This window comes from Lissotriton helveticus, chromosome 4_1 (assembly GCF_964261635.1).
Source record: "Lissotriton helveticus chromosome 4_1, aLisHel1.1, whole genome shotgun sequence".
NCBI classification, from domain to species: Eukaryota; Metazoa; Chordata; class Amphibia; order Caudata; family Salamandridae; genus Lissotriton; species Lissotriton helveticus.
The window spans coordinates 1,361,137,483-1,361,151,725 of record NC_136063.1 but is presented as its reverse complement, the minus strand read 5'-3'; the positions used below and the strand labels follow the sequence as shown (position 1 = coordinate 1,361,151,725).

The following is a 14,243-nucleotide window of genomic DNA, read 5'->3' as shown; positions in this document are numbered from 1 at the left end:
GGGGGCTAGACTTTGGAACTCATTACCCCTACATATCCGCACTTTAACCAACTTGACTGCCTTTCGGAAATCACTAAAAACTCATCTCTTTTCCCTCATCTAGTTCTCTGTGGCCATCCCCCTCTCCCCTCAGGTACTGGTTAGGTCAGCGCCGGGACGCTCCGTTGCTGGGGCAGCTGTTTGCGCTTTAACAATCATATAACATAACATAACATATAGTTAGGACCTAGTTACCATAGGAAATGGCGAACATTCTATTGGGAATAACTTTGGCGCCGATTGAGGGATCTGCCTGTAATTGTCCTCCAACTTGCCTCGCTGCGCTCTGCTCCTTCCCTGAAAGTTTCGGGGGGATTCGTCAAGTGGGGGCCGAGATAAAAGGGGGTCCCAAAACGTGTTTTCCCCATGTTAATTTCCATAGGGACATTCTGACAAGGCTACAGTTCGAACGGCTGAACGGAATTACACAAAACATGGCAAAATTGCAAAAGAAAAAAGCGAACAGGGATAGAGAAAAAGAACAATAAACGACTTGAAGAAAGAAATAAATGTCAAATAGGGAAAAAACATGTAAAACAAATAAAGCAATGCAATACATATACATCATAAACGTGAGAAAGAGGAGAATGAAGAGAGGAAATGAAGAATGCGCTCCTTCAGTAAGAATTGAACAGAATATAAAAAGAAAAAAAGGAACAAAGAGAAGGAAGAGGATTAGAGGGGAAAACGTTTATTTTTTTTTATTATTATTATTATTTATTGCCTTAACTTTTATTGCCTCTATGATTTTCTTTTTCTCTCTTTCTTTCTCCACTTTGCTTTCTCCCCCTTTCTCTCTTTCTTCTCCCACTCTTTCCCTTTAAAATTACATAAAGTGCTTTCTTGTGCTATGAGTTTGACATTAGGAATGTTATGCTTTTTACTTTCCCATATATTTTGTATCTCCCTTCCTTTTGTCAGTTGTTACCTTTTATTATATTAATAAAGCTCTTCAAACATAAAAAAACATGGCAAAATGGTAGAGCCTGGTATGGAGCAGTGCCTTTTGTATGTTTGGTGTAAATTCATTCAGTAGTTTGAGAAAATTGAATGTGAAATCGAGTCCTATGCAATTTTGCATTGGACCTTTAGACACAGCTACAACCCGAACGGCTGAATGGAATTACTGCAAACTCGGTAAAATTGTAAAGACTGATATGCAATAATTTATTTTGTATATTTGGTAAAAATCCCTCCAGTAATTATTGAGAAAATCGACTTTTTTCAAATTATATATCTATAGGCGGGACACGGTGCGCACACGGGCGCGCACCGTCCTTGCACATGCGCGGAACTTAGCGTGCGCGGAATTCTGATTGGCTGTGGACGTCTGTCAACATTCCAAAACAGAAATTGTTGGCAGCCATCTTGTGCCTCGGTAGACTGAAGCACAGGAAAGCAGAAAAACAAACATGTAGAACCCAAAAAGGGGGCAGGGTAGAACCACCCTGACCCCCTAGGCCTGCTCAGGGGGTCCCACAAGGCCCCCCCCCCCCCCCAGGCCCAAAAACAAAATATTTTGTTTTCGGAAAATCGCGGGGGTACAGAGTACAGTAAGCTTACAGTAAGCTTACTGTACTCTGTACGGTGCGCGTACCTTCGCCATTTTTCGAAAATAAATGTTGTTTTTTGGCCTGGGGGGTCCTTGTGGGGCCCCCTGAGCAGGCCTAGGGGGTCAGGGTGCTTCTACCCTGCCCACTTTGCGTGTTTTGCACCTTTGTTTCACTGCTTTCTTGTGTCTTGGTTCTACCGAGGCACAAGATGGCTGCCAACACTTCCTGGTTTGGAGTGGGTGACAGACAGTGGCAGCCAATCAGCATGCATTTCACAGGAAAGCAGCATGCTCATTGGCTGTCAACACTTCTAACCAGGAAGTGTTGGCATTCATCTTGTGCTAGGTAGACCGAGACACAAAAGAAGCAGAGCTCTCACAGCCCACACAGCCCACACAGCTCTGGCAAAGACAATACCGGCAGCAAACAAACACTGGCAAAGACAATAACGGCAGCAAAGAAACACTGGCAAAGACCATAACGGCAGCAAAGAAACTCAGGCAAAGGCAATACCAGCATCGAACAAACACTGGCAAAGATAATACAATCAGGGGGGCAGGGGCACGAAAAACGGCACAATCAGGGGACAGAAGGCCCGACAAACGGCACAATCAGGGGGCAGAAGGCAAGAAAAAACGGCACAATTAGTGGGCAGAAGGCAAGAAATACGGCACAATCAGGGAGCAGAAGGCAAGAAATACGGCACAATTAGGGTGCAGAAGCAAGAAATAAGGCGCAATCAGGGGGCAGAAGGCAAGAAATACGGCACAATCAGAGAGCATCTTGCTCCGGTCCAAAAATTGGATCCCTAGGGCTGCTCAGGTGGTCCCACAAGGATATTAACATATTTAAACGTTATCCGCTAATAGAATTAGCATTAAAAAAAATGGATTTTTCAGTGAATTTGCAATTTTGCAAAATTCACTGAAAAATCCATAGGTTTCAGGCCTTATATAGTTAGGAATTAGCATTTAAAAAACCATTGAAATTGCTCCTATATAGTTAGTTATACTAACTATATTTCGCGCACCCGCAATCCACTGCTGATATGATGTCACATATTACATCATTCATGACATGGTCAGTGACATCACTGATGACATCACTGATGACATCATCCAGTGACTGTGTGTTTCTGTAAAGTTTAAATATGTTTTACATATTGAAGAATGAGTGGATGTATTAGTGTCTGGATGAAAGATTTAGTAGGTACATGACTGAATGTATGAGTGGGTGATTAAATGTGTCTTACTGAATGCATGTGTTAGTGACTAAATTGTCTGAATGTGTGCATCAGTATGTCTGTTGTGTAAGCAACTGCATGTGTTGATCAGTAGCTATATGAGTGGATATATGTGTTATTGATTGTTTGCCCAAGTATTTGTATGGGAGACTGAGTGTGTGTGTGTGTGTGGGTAGCTGGCATATATAAATGACTCTACATAAGAGCCACTGATTGTGCGAGTGGCTGTTTGGATCATTGTGTACTTGTATCAGTAATTGTATAACAAAGTAAGTATGTGTTAGTATATGTTTGAATAAGTAAGGTGTTGTGTGTATAACTGTATAGTTAAGGAAATGAAAGTGTGATTGATTCTTTGCATGACTGACTAGATGTGTGAGTAACTCCATGGATGAGTGGCAGAGTGTGAGTGTCTGTATAGGTGTTTGAGTGCAGATGATAGTGTTGTATTGATGAGTGACTGTATGTATGAGTGATTCTATGGGTAAATGATTGGATGTATGTATAGACCTAGCAATCAGTGTGTGCGTATGTAGTAACTGGTATTGGTGTGTCAATGGTTTCAAGAATGGTAGTCTGTGTTTAACACTGGGTGTATCAAAGGTTATAGTAGAGTGTGAAGAAGTGCATCGTATTATCACATGAATGATATCATCAGTGATGTCATTTGAGATGTCAGTGATGTCACTGACCATGTCATGAATGATGTAAAATGGGACATCATCAGCAGTGGATTGCGGGTGCGTGAAATATAGTTAGTACAACTAACTATATAGGAGCAATTTCAATGGTTTTTTAAATGCTAATTCCTAACTATATATGACCTGAAACCTATGGTTTTTTCAGTGAATATATATATATATATTGCACAACAACCGGTAAGCTTCAGCCAACTTCACTGTCTATAGAGATTGGCCTGCCCGTAGCATAAGTAGTTATGGACGGAGCAAAACCTAAGCAGTTGCTTCCCACTCAAATTTGATTGATTGCCCACAAAAGATTGGCTACTCGCAAAGTGTTCAAGGCTGTGCGGAATTGGAGCATGGCCACCTAAAGGGTGTCTGGATAGAGTGGACTCTCCATGAAGAATTCTAAATAAGGCAAAAAGTGTCTATTGTAGGGTCTTGCGCACTTAATGGGCTTGAGTGTCTGTAGGGTGTGGGCTTGCCCTCATTTTCGCCCACAAGTGTTCCTTTTTTTTTTTTTTACTCATTGACGAATCAACCTTAAACTTTCCAGGAAGGAGCTGAGGTGAATTAACTTTTTTGAGGATTTCGTGAAGTTTCGTAAACATCCTTCAAAGGGCACCAAAGTTATTAGCGAAACAAAAAACGCTCTTCCTATGGAACGTCTGACCTATCTATAAGTCTATCTATCTGTTTGGCTGTCTGTCTATCTATCTCCATATCTACACACACAGACACACATCCAATCACTTACACACAAACAATCACACATACACATCATAAATCCATTTGCATCATCACACCCTAACAAAAAGAATAGTATGTAGCGGTTTAGCTCCAAGGAGCTTAGTCATAAAATTCAATTGGTTCAAAACATTGCAATGTCTTGTGAAAGGAGTAGGGAGACCTGATCATCTCTCATCAGCCCAATGGAATCTACATTAGCCCATGATGCACCAAATGATCAGTTTGAGGTTCTGTGTCGAGCCGACTGAGCTTTAAACTAGGAAGGACCTTCATTCTTCTCTGAAAATTGATACCTTGTGTCTTAAAAAATACACTAGCACAAAGGTGAGATCCTCTTTCTAGAACTGATTCACTTTATTAAAAATTGAGCACATGGCCAAATCTTCTCCCTATAGTTGCTCACACTGTGGATCTACTCGCCGGAAATCGTTCATTGTGGTTTAGATAACCCATTAAGAATTGGCTTTTCCATGAATTAAAGTTTTTTGTCACAATGTAATGCATTAATCCCTACTGCCACGATGTATAATGGAAATTGTTCACTTGAGAAAAGGACATATAAAAATAAAAACAATCCATAACGCCTAGCTGATGAAAAGCCCTGGTAATGAGTAGAAGAGTAGTTGCTGGAGAAGCAAATGGGAGCATTTAGTGAATGACACTGGCTTCCATATTCCTGTGCTAATGCCAATATTGAGATTGTATATGTTAATAAAACTTTTAAAGTCTCCAATAATTCCTAATGTTATGTTTCTTTGGCTTTCTGATGATTATCAATAACTAGTTCAATGTTTAAAACATGACAATGCATGAGGTTGCTTGTATCGTAATCTGTGGCTTCCAGTGCAAGCTCCCAGCTTATGCTGACACAGCAGAATACTGTCTGGGGGGCTTTTGAGGGAAAGAGGCAGTAATACCACTTTGACATTCATGCAATAGTAAATGTCAAATACTATCTTTAGGTGACCTTATTTGGTCTTGGCACAATGATTTTGCTGAAGATTGATAAGGTTTTTTTGATTCTGATCATCTCTACAGTCCATAATGTTTAAACAGCAGCAGTTTTGTCATGTAGTGTTCAATTCCTATCTGCATACATTTGAAGATCCATTACTCAGACACCACGACTGACCAACTAACCAACTAACAGAATAGATTTAAAAAAACGAAATACCAATGATTTCATGAGTTACCTGTCCAGCGTGTTTGGTGGCCAGTTTGAGCATGATATCTACTGCATGTTCTTTCTGGATGTTTTCAATTCCAGGGGCATCTGGATCTGGAACGTCACCCAGGCCATCCTTTCCATGGAAATAAGATGCATGGATACGATCTCCAAGTATCGGTGTGTCCGCTCCCCGATACACAGGAATCTGTAAAATACAGTTTGGGAAAGTCAACATATTGATCCTAAATTTGTCTATAGGAGATCACTACATTTTCCAGTTTATTTATACACACACTTATTTCTAATTACAATCAGTAAAAATTGAAGTTTCAACTATTAGCATTTATAAAGTGAAAATGTATCAGCTTCTTGATCCTGAAGTCTGTTAGAACACTCAAGTGGGCCTCTTAGTAACTGGTGAATTTTTATTGATGCGCGGTGTGTAACAGGAGGAGATTTAGGGGGAAGAGACATTTTTCTATTTTTCCAGAAAGCAAAATGATCTTAGATGCCATGGAGGGAGAGATGGATCTGAAGAATAGAAATCTCCTGGAGGATTTGTTGAAACAGAGTACTGTGAGCATGGCTACTACTTTTGATCAAGAGCACAAAAAAGATAATATTTACTTAACTCTCTGTTGCTGACAGAAGCAATTCCTGACTACAGAAAATTGCTTCATGGTATTTCATTCAGGTCTACACAGATTGTTTTGGAAGTTTTGGGGGAGATTCTTATACTGTTGGTCAGGTGATAAACAATGTTGCAGTGGGGCATTTTTTTCACTTTGATCCAGGAGAGTTTAAAGTGATTGAGCCACCTCCTGAGGTTTATCCCTGTAATGCACCTGCCCCAGATATGTGATAGATTTCGTGGGTGTTCCTAATCTTCAGTTTAACTTGAGTGTTGTCGGCATAAGGCACCCTATTGCATATTGATGGTTTTATACTTCTGCACCTTGGAAAATGGCGAAAGGCGGTTGTTGTTCTGTGATTGTTTAAATATCTAGTTTTGGATTCTTGTGAATTAGGATTTGGGAGTATTTCAAAGGTAAATTTGGTGTGATAAATGTTGTTGGTGGTTGGTATTGTGGTAAATCTTGGGAGAGGGAGCAAAATACTTAGATTACTGGGGTAACCATGTTGTCAGACGGCAGCCTGGTTTGGAATATTCCTAAAATATGTAGGATGGACTACATGGGTTTGGCTGAAGGGTGTCTTGGTGAGAGACTTGTGAGTTCACTTGAGGTTGCATCTCGTTGTTGGCTAAAAATATATATTTAGAATAAAGTAGGTGTGGTGTCATATTATCATTAGTGTGAAGTTTCAGATATAAACTCCTAGAGCTGGAAAAGGGCAGCCTTGAGGTGTTCTGCTTTTGGGTCTAAAATGGTTTAGGGTAGGTGTGTGTGTCTCGTGGAGGTGGATGTATGAACTGAGATAGAGGTATTAGACAGGATTGCAGTTTGGCTTTGGAAGATGACAACAAAAAGCAAGAAAGGAAGGGATTGGTTTAAAGGGAAACAAAACTGCTTCTTGGGCAGTAAAAGGAAATGTATTACTGCTATGACCCTTCACGGGAAACCAGTAGAGAGCATGTACTCAAGGTCTGGCACAAGCAAATCTGAGTTACTCACCACATGGAGTTTTATTAATTGAAAGGTTTTAAGTAGTTGCCCAGTAGGAGATGATTTTAACAACTGACACAGTCTACGTCTGAGCCAACATGTTGTTCTCAAGTTGCGTATACAAAACATGCTTATGGAAACTGAGCAACTGTGGAAACTTGAGCAGATAGACTAAAACCTGGCTTTAATTGAATTCTCAAGGAACACAGAGACTTGACTATTGAATGGTAGAGGCAACTTAATTAGGCCAAAAGATGACAATTGATGGAAGAGGAGAAGTCTTGACTTGCAGGAATTCAGTTTTACTGTCATTTAAATTTGTTCAGGGGCTGCTATTCACTCCCGGGCCTAGCTGAGGCACAATTTGAAAGCATTAGCTTAAGACTCATTGGTATTCAGATTGGTCATAAATTGAGTGTTCTCAGAATACATAAAATGCAGATGAGTGGATTACATCAGCCGCATATAAATCTTGAATAAATATGGAGACCGGCAGATCCTTGGGACAGTATGTGTAGGTTGGCAGGGTTCAGAAATTAAGGAGAAAAGCACCCATGATTGTGAGTAGTTTGGTATAAAATAACTGAACCGATTCCAGGATACATCAGCCACCCAGATGGCCAACAGCTGCCCAAGGATGAGGGGACCATTGAAGGCACTGAAAGCATTGAACATCTCTGCTAAGCCTATAAGAATCAAGTTGAGCAATACCTACATCACCATACGCTTTGAGGTCACAACACAGCCAAAAGATATAATTCACTTCCATGGTACTGCATGTCGCTGTAAGAAATTGGATTCAAAACAACAATCTCGCTGTATTTCAATCACCTGCCTCTCTAGAAGCTTGGAAAGAGTATTGCTCAGTGTGGGATGTTGGAGATCAACTAAAGAGTGAACAGTGAAACTTACTCTCTAGCTAGGTACTTGAAACATGATCCAGTTGACGCAAACAGGTTAGGTGAAGGCTCATTATTAATTACAAAATCTATTTTTTTTAAAAGGTGGTGTTGTTCAATCCATTGGGTGGATTTCAAGGTCATCTAGAAGAATCACAGTGGACCTAGCATAACCAACCAATTATCCCCAGAATTGAGGTGGGTCACTAATCTAATTTGTCATATCCAGGACAGAGCAATATAAAATGATGATTGGGTGATTAACAGAAGTCAGACAGACAATTCAAGAAGGTTTTCAATAAATGAAGTCAGAGGACCAGGTGGACCCTAGAGTATATATATATCAATAGAGAATAAACAGGAGGCGAGTGCTTCATAAGTTAAAGCTCAGAATAGAACAGAGTAATCTTATGGACCAAGACGTGCAAATAATCAGCACCACACCATCACAGGATAGAAGACAGGATATGCAGTGGCTACAAGTGCTCAAGTAATGTACCAGAAAAAGGGAAATTAAGATTTCTGAGAAAGTGTTTATCACTCCTTTCTCCTGGTGTAGTGGTTATGAGAGTTTAGGTGTGTGAAGAGGCTTTGGGAAGGTAAGGTGGGTGCGAGCAATTGCAAGGGTGAGAGAGTAATATAGGTTGTTTGCAGTTTGTGCTGAGATTCTCACCATGACGTGGGAAGGATAGAAGGAAAGTTTAAGGATTCATTGTGCCGGTTTGCCGAGGATATAGGGAAGTGGCCAGATGGGTGCAGATAGGGATGTCTTTGATGTAATTTAAATAGAAACTTACAGAAAAGAACCCCTTTTTGTCATTAATAGTAGATAATTACTGTACAATTAAACACAGCCTGATCGTGGTTCTGATGGTGAATTATTTACACAATAAACAATTGTAAAGAAATAAATTAACAAGACAGAGGGCCTCATTCACAAAGGTAAACTTAGACCAAATGTCTACAGTCAGGCCAAAAGTCTAACTTTCCTACTTTTCGGTATTCCCAATGGTAAGTTTCGAGTATCATCTTCCAACACTCAGGTGGAGTTTCTGGTGTGGAATCTCCGCCTTTCCTCCCCGAGGATGGAAATCGCCACATTTCTGCCCTGAGTGTGAAGATTCTGCCTGAGTGCAGGAACTCCACCCCAGTGTAGAAATTCCACATTCGTAAGGATACTACTTGTAACTTACCTATGTGAACACCCAAAAGTAGTAAAGTTAGACTGTTGGTCTAACTTTACCTTTCTTGAATCGGGCCCAAAGTGTGTTTTGTACTATATTTTGATACATGTGAGCATGATAGCATTATATTTTGGTTTTAAAACAAAATTGTATGCACAGTAATAAAATTAATCTTGAATACAAATTGAATTCACTATCCTTTACCATGAGAATAAAGGAGTACAAGTTAGTGCACACAAGTTGCAAAAGTAAAAATGCTGCGATAATTAGAAAACTGGTTTTAATTGTTGTTGGGACGGAAAAGTCCAATGCATGGCAATGAATATGCACCCCTTCGCTCTGAATGCCCAAGCTGCAGCGATCTCTGGATCCTTGGTACCGATTTTATTGTCATTGGCAAACAAAGATCATGTGTGTCTCATGGACTATTGTATTGGTAGACCATTCAAAGAATCACCTTTGTAATGGTAAAGGGCACTACTCTTACCTAGAGTTATGTAGCATGAGTATGGTGGTAGCAGTATACTGTTTTTTAAGACCGTGAACAATAAAGTGGACAGACCTTTTTACCAGTGTCGCTCTAATAAGGCCTACTTGCTCACCCAAGTAAAGTTCTGCTACTGTGTAGATACCCTTGGCCTACATCATGTTAGTATGTAGCAATGTACAGCGTGTGTTTGATTGTGTTTGCATTTTCTGATGTATGTGTGCCTGTGTATTGTACAGTACATGGAGGCTTGTGGGTTCTATATTGGAAGCCTAGCGCCTCAGAGCCATGAGGAGTTGGAAGAGCCATGCCAGACGGCAGCCGCGGCCGGCAGTGGGAGTACCTGCAGGGCGGTGACGTGGGGGATGGGGAGGGGCAGGGTGGGGGGTAGTAATGTATGGATTACGGAGTTTTATAGGTAAGTAAACATTTAAATAAATAAAACGAATTTCGTTGTGCGCACTGCATCGCATTTTGTCTTGCAATGCACTCAACGAAATTCGTTTTATTTATTTAAATGTTTACTTACCTGGGAAGCTCTGTAATCCATACATTACTACCCCCCCACCCTGCCCCTCCTCCTCCCCACATCACTGCCCTGCAGGTACTCCCACTGCCGGCCGTGGCTGCCAGACAGACTTGAAGATTGCCTGCATTCCCGAGAGCTGGGTGGAGCAAACACTTGAGAACGGACAGTCTGGCTCTCTTGAGCACTTCAAAATTGTTCTTTGGTCCTGTAAAGGCCTTTTGTCAGCAGGGCCAGGGTACATCCCAGGAAGGAGATGTTTCTGATAACAGAATCATAAAGAATAGAGCTGGGTGTCTGGGTAACTTTAATAGGCATACATCAGTGGGGTTGACATCCAGATGGGATCTTCTAGCAACATTTAAGGCCTCTTTGTAGGGCTATCAAATCTGGAATCTCTCCTGCTGTGAGAGCACATCCTGGATAAACGACAGGACAGAAGAATGGGTATTTCAGAGGGGCGCCCCCCACATCATAAACTTCAAAGACTTAGCATCTGTGTCTGGAAATGAATTATAAAATGGGAGTTTGAGCTTCCCAAAATTGTTAAACTGGACTGTACATCAGCATGGAAAAGCTAAGAAAGGCATCTTGTTGTGACCAGGACTGTGGACTGAGATATGCCAATCTCCCATCTGGGTGAGGGGGGACATTGCCCAGCAGAATCAGGGCCACTTGCAAGCACCAGCATTTGCCTACCTGCTCAGGCCCTGTGAGGTGCGGGAGAGAGGGTGGAATGAGAGTGGTCCAGTGGGGATCCTGTTGAGTGGATCCCAAAGCAGAGTATGAGATTCAGGGTGCTATTTGACAACCATTGCACTGATTGGGCCGCCTGCCTGAGGGCTGCTGTATGCGGCCCCCATTGACAGGCGGAGGCTATGGTGAATCTATGGGTCATCGCCCTGGTGCAGTGCTGTGGCAAATAGTGAATCACAGCTCATGCAGTGAGCTGAGGGGGCAAAAGTCCAGAATGCACTACTTGGGACCCCCATATGCCAGGTAGGGGCTGAGGTTAAGATAAGGGTTGCCACATGGTACAGCTCTGTGACAAGGAAGAGGACTATCGCCCATGTGCATTGTTGTGATACGAAGGGGCCATCACTTGGTATCTGCGCATTTAAGCTACCCTTGTTGATATGATGGGGCCATAATGAAGAAAGGGGCTGTCGCACTAGACCAGCACACGCCAGAGCAGCATAGTAGGTTGTGATCTGCAAGAGAGGTGCATCAACTCCAACTCCTAAACACAGAACCATTCAAGACTCAGGAAGACTTACCTAATGATCGGAGGAGTGTCGTGGGTGCCGGTCGCCTCGCTGCAGCATTGTGACTACTGCTTACTGCCAGGTAGCTGATGCACGCCTGAGCCTGCTGAACCAGAACTCCAAGTAAGAACAGGTAAGACTAATTGCCGGGCCTTTGAGGGAACTTGCTCTGATTAAAAAAATGTACTGTGCAGGAACACTTTGAGTTGTAAGAAACCATTGTGGGACTTCTAAGACTTGTACTATCTAGTGGGGCCTAATGTAAATAATCTCCTCACATGAATAGGGAATAACCACCGTCCTTAGTTAAGTGAGTGGGACTCCGGGACATACCCAAATAACGCTAGAGGACTGGCCTCACGATTACTGTGTTCATTATTTGTTGTGTGCTGTATTTGAATTTGTGTTCGTATATAAATATAACTCTTTGCATAAAAGAAATTTTCTGTCTGGGCATTAATGTATTGGGGTTGCTGAGCATGTTTTAAGTGGGTGGTCTGTCTACACCTTGCACACACCTCTTCCTGGAGAAGTCTTGGACTGCTCGACCTGTACTTCCGCTGAGAGTCAAGTGCTCAAGCGGTATACTTGGCCCAGTTACTCAGGACTCATAGTATTTCGGGCCCCGGGACATCAGGAGTAAAAGGCAACAACCTCAAAGGTTGGGCCCAGTAACTCCTACTTGCCCTGTAGCCCTCTGAAAGCGGTTCTGACAGCTATGAAAAGGGGACAACGGATTATTTGATTAAAATGGATGAAATCATAGTACAGGTCTACTTGCTTGAAGGTCACCATTTGCTTCAAGGTCACTTAAGGGTTACTGTCCATATCTCGTAGTTTCTGCTCCCCACGTCCAGTTGGTGTCATACTTCTGTACTGTATGAGGGGCCAATAGTGATCCGCGTACATGAACAGGTAGTGAGTTCCAGATGCGTACCTGGGAATGCCTTCCTTTGGTTTCCATTAGGTGAGGCATTGTTCGTGGTCTGAACCTACAGTCGTTCTCAATGAATGACTATGTGTGATGTCAGAGTTAAAGCAGCTGATGGGAGGTGCAGAGCGCTTAGGAGTCTGGCATACATTCTCAATTAAGCGGCTTTGACTGCACTGGTAGATTCCTTGTGTGAGACTGCTATGTGTGGGTTGCTGCGCGCAGTGCTTAATTTGAGCCGGTGCTTTACACCGGCACTTAATTGGTTTCTGGTGCTCGGCACCGGCACCTAATTGTCAACAACTCGCCTTTGGCAGCCTGCCACAAGGTGGTGCTGCTCATGTAATTTAGAGATAAGCAGTATAACAGTTGTTCAGGAAAACAATATACATTTAAAAATTGCTAATACCCGTCTACCCAGCCATTTTTTAGCTTTGGGGACATGGAATAATCTGAACTGTCGCATTCACATGCGAGAGAGATGGTTAGTAGTTGTTTTGAAAGCAATGACAAGGGCGATGAGTGGTGCAAGCTGCAGTGGCCTCCTGGTCAGAGCCCTGGCACTTAATATTTTACAAATTAAGCACTGGCTGCACCTAAAGTGTGTTCATATGCAGTAATAATAATGTCAGTGTCTTTGGCTATCTTTCCTTGAAGACAGGGGACTGGTGACTGCAGATTGTCATATTTAGTAGACAATATTGCCTATTTCTTCCACTTTATAGAGATTGTGTTGGTATACTGAGTGTCAAAATCTGTGTTGCTTCTAATTGGAGGAGACGTCTTTCCATATCACCTGCTCTGCGACTGGCTTTTGGTTGTTCTAACATGGGGAATCTTATATCTCGTACTGTATTTTTTTTAGTTTTAAAATGGTCAACTAATGGTGCATTTAGAGTTTTACCCTGTATCCTGGATTTGGGATGCATTATTCTATTTTTGAATTTTGGATGTGTTTTTCCAATTCATGCCGGGTTACACACACATTTGATGACATAAGGCAGAGGCTGTGTGTTACAGTTGGTAAATTCTTTATGTATGTGCAGCTTCCATCTTCAATTGCCTGATATTGTCTGATAGCATAGCCTATACAATCCGCATTTTTGGAGACCTGTGATTGGTGGTAAGCACCAAATGGCTGGCAGAATCGTTTCATTTTTAGGTCGAGCCTGCAAGAGCACGCACTAGCGCACGTGCTCTCGCTTGCGAGACTCGTGTCTATTAATGGGCTTGAAACCCACAGCTTACCATTCACTGGATTCATTTTCGCTCTTTTTTGCTGCCTTTTCATTGGGCAGTGCTTGTCACGCGTCACTTCCTTCTCTTTACATGGCACGGCCAAGTACAGATTAATTAGCTTTATTAGTGTCCCTCCGCTGGTCATCCACTGCTCGCACTGTGATTGAGGTATTATTTCCCCTTTTTCTCATACAATTCGTTATGCCATGTTCAAACCTCTGCAGTCGCATTTTTAAGCCTATTACATACCCGTATTTTGATTTCATCATCGGTTAATCTTTCGACACTACTGCCTATTTAATAACTCAGTTTTTGACTTGGTTCAAATGTGCATTTCTTTTCAGGTATGCACATTACATTTTTTTCCCCAACATCTTTTTGTTTTGATGTCGATCACCAATTTCCATCATTTTAATGTACAAATAGTCGGGTTCTACTTTGCCACTGCTGTATGCGGGCCTTGTCCCAGACTTTGCAATACACAGACACACAGGAATAGCATGGAATTATTTTGCTTCTCACACGTTTCCTGTTTTTTTTTTGTTACAACTGCCTATTAATTCATATTTTGTTTGGAGTTTTGTTGTTTCAGTGCATGTTGACTCCTTTGATTTCCTTGGTGTGGCCTATAATCAAAAGCTGTGTTATTTT

General features: G+C 41.9%; 1 protein-coding gene across 1 annotated transcript in view; it reads right to left on the bottom strand.

Annotated features, from left to right (window-relative positions):
- The window catches only part of LOC144829109 (pyrimidine-specific ribonucleoside hydrolase RihA-like), a 585,216-nt gene that overhangs the window by 96,540 nt on the left and 474,433 nt on the right, over positions 1–14,243 (bottom strand). Inside the window, exon 3 of the mRNA XM_078687916.1 lies at positions 5,462–5,641. Within this exon, the coding sequence (XP_078544042.1) occupies positions 5,462–5,641 (180 nt within the window). The remainder of the gene's footprint in view (positions 1–5,461; positions 5,642–14,243) is intronic.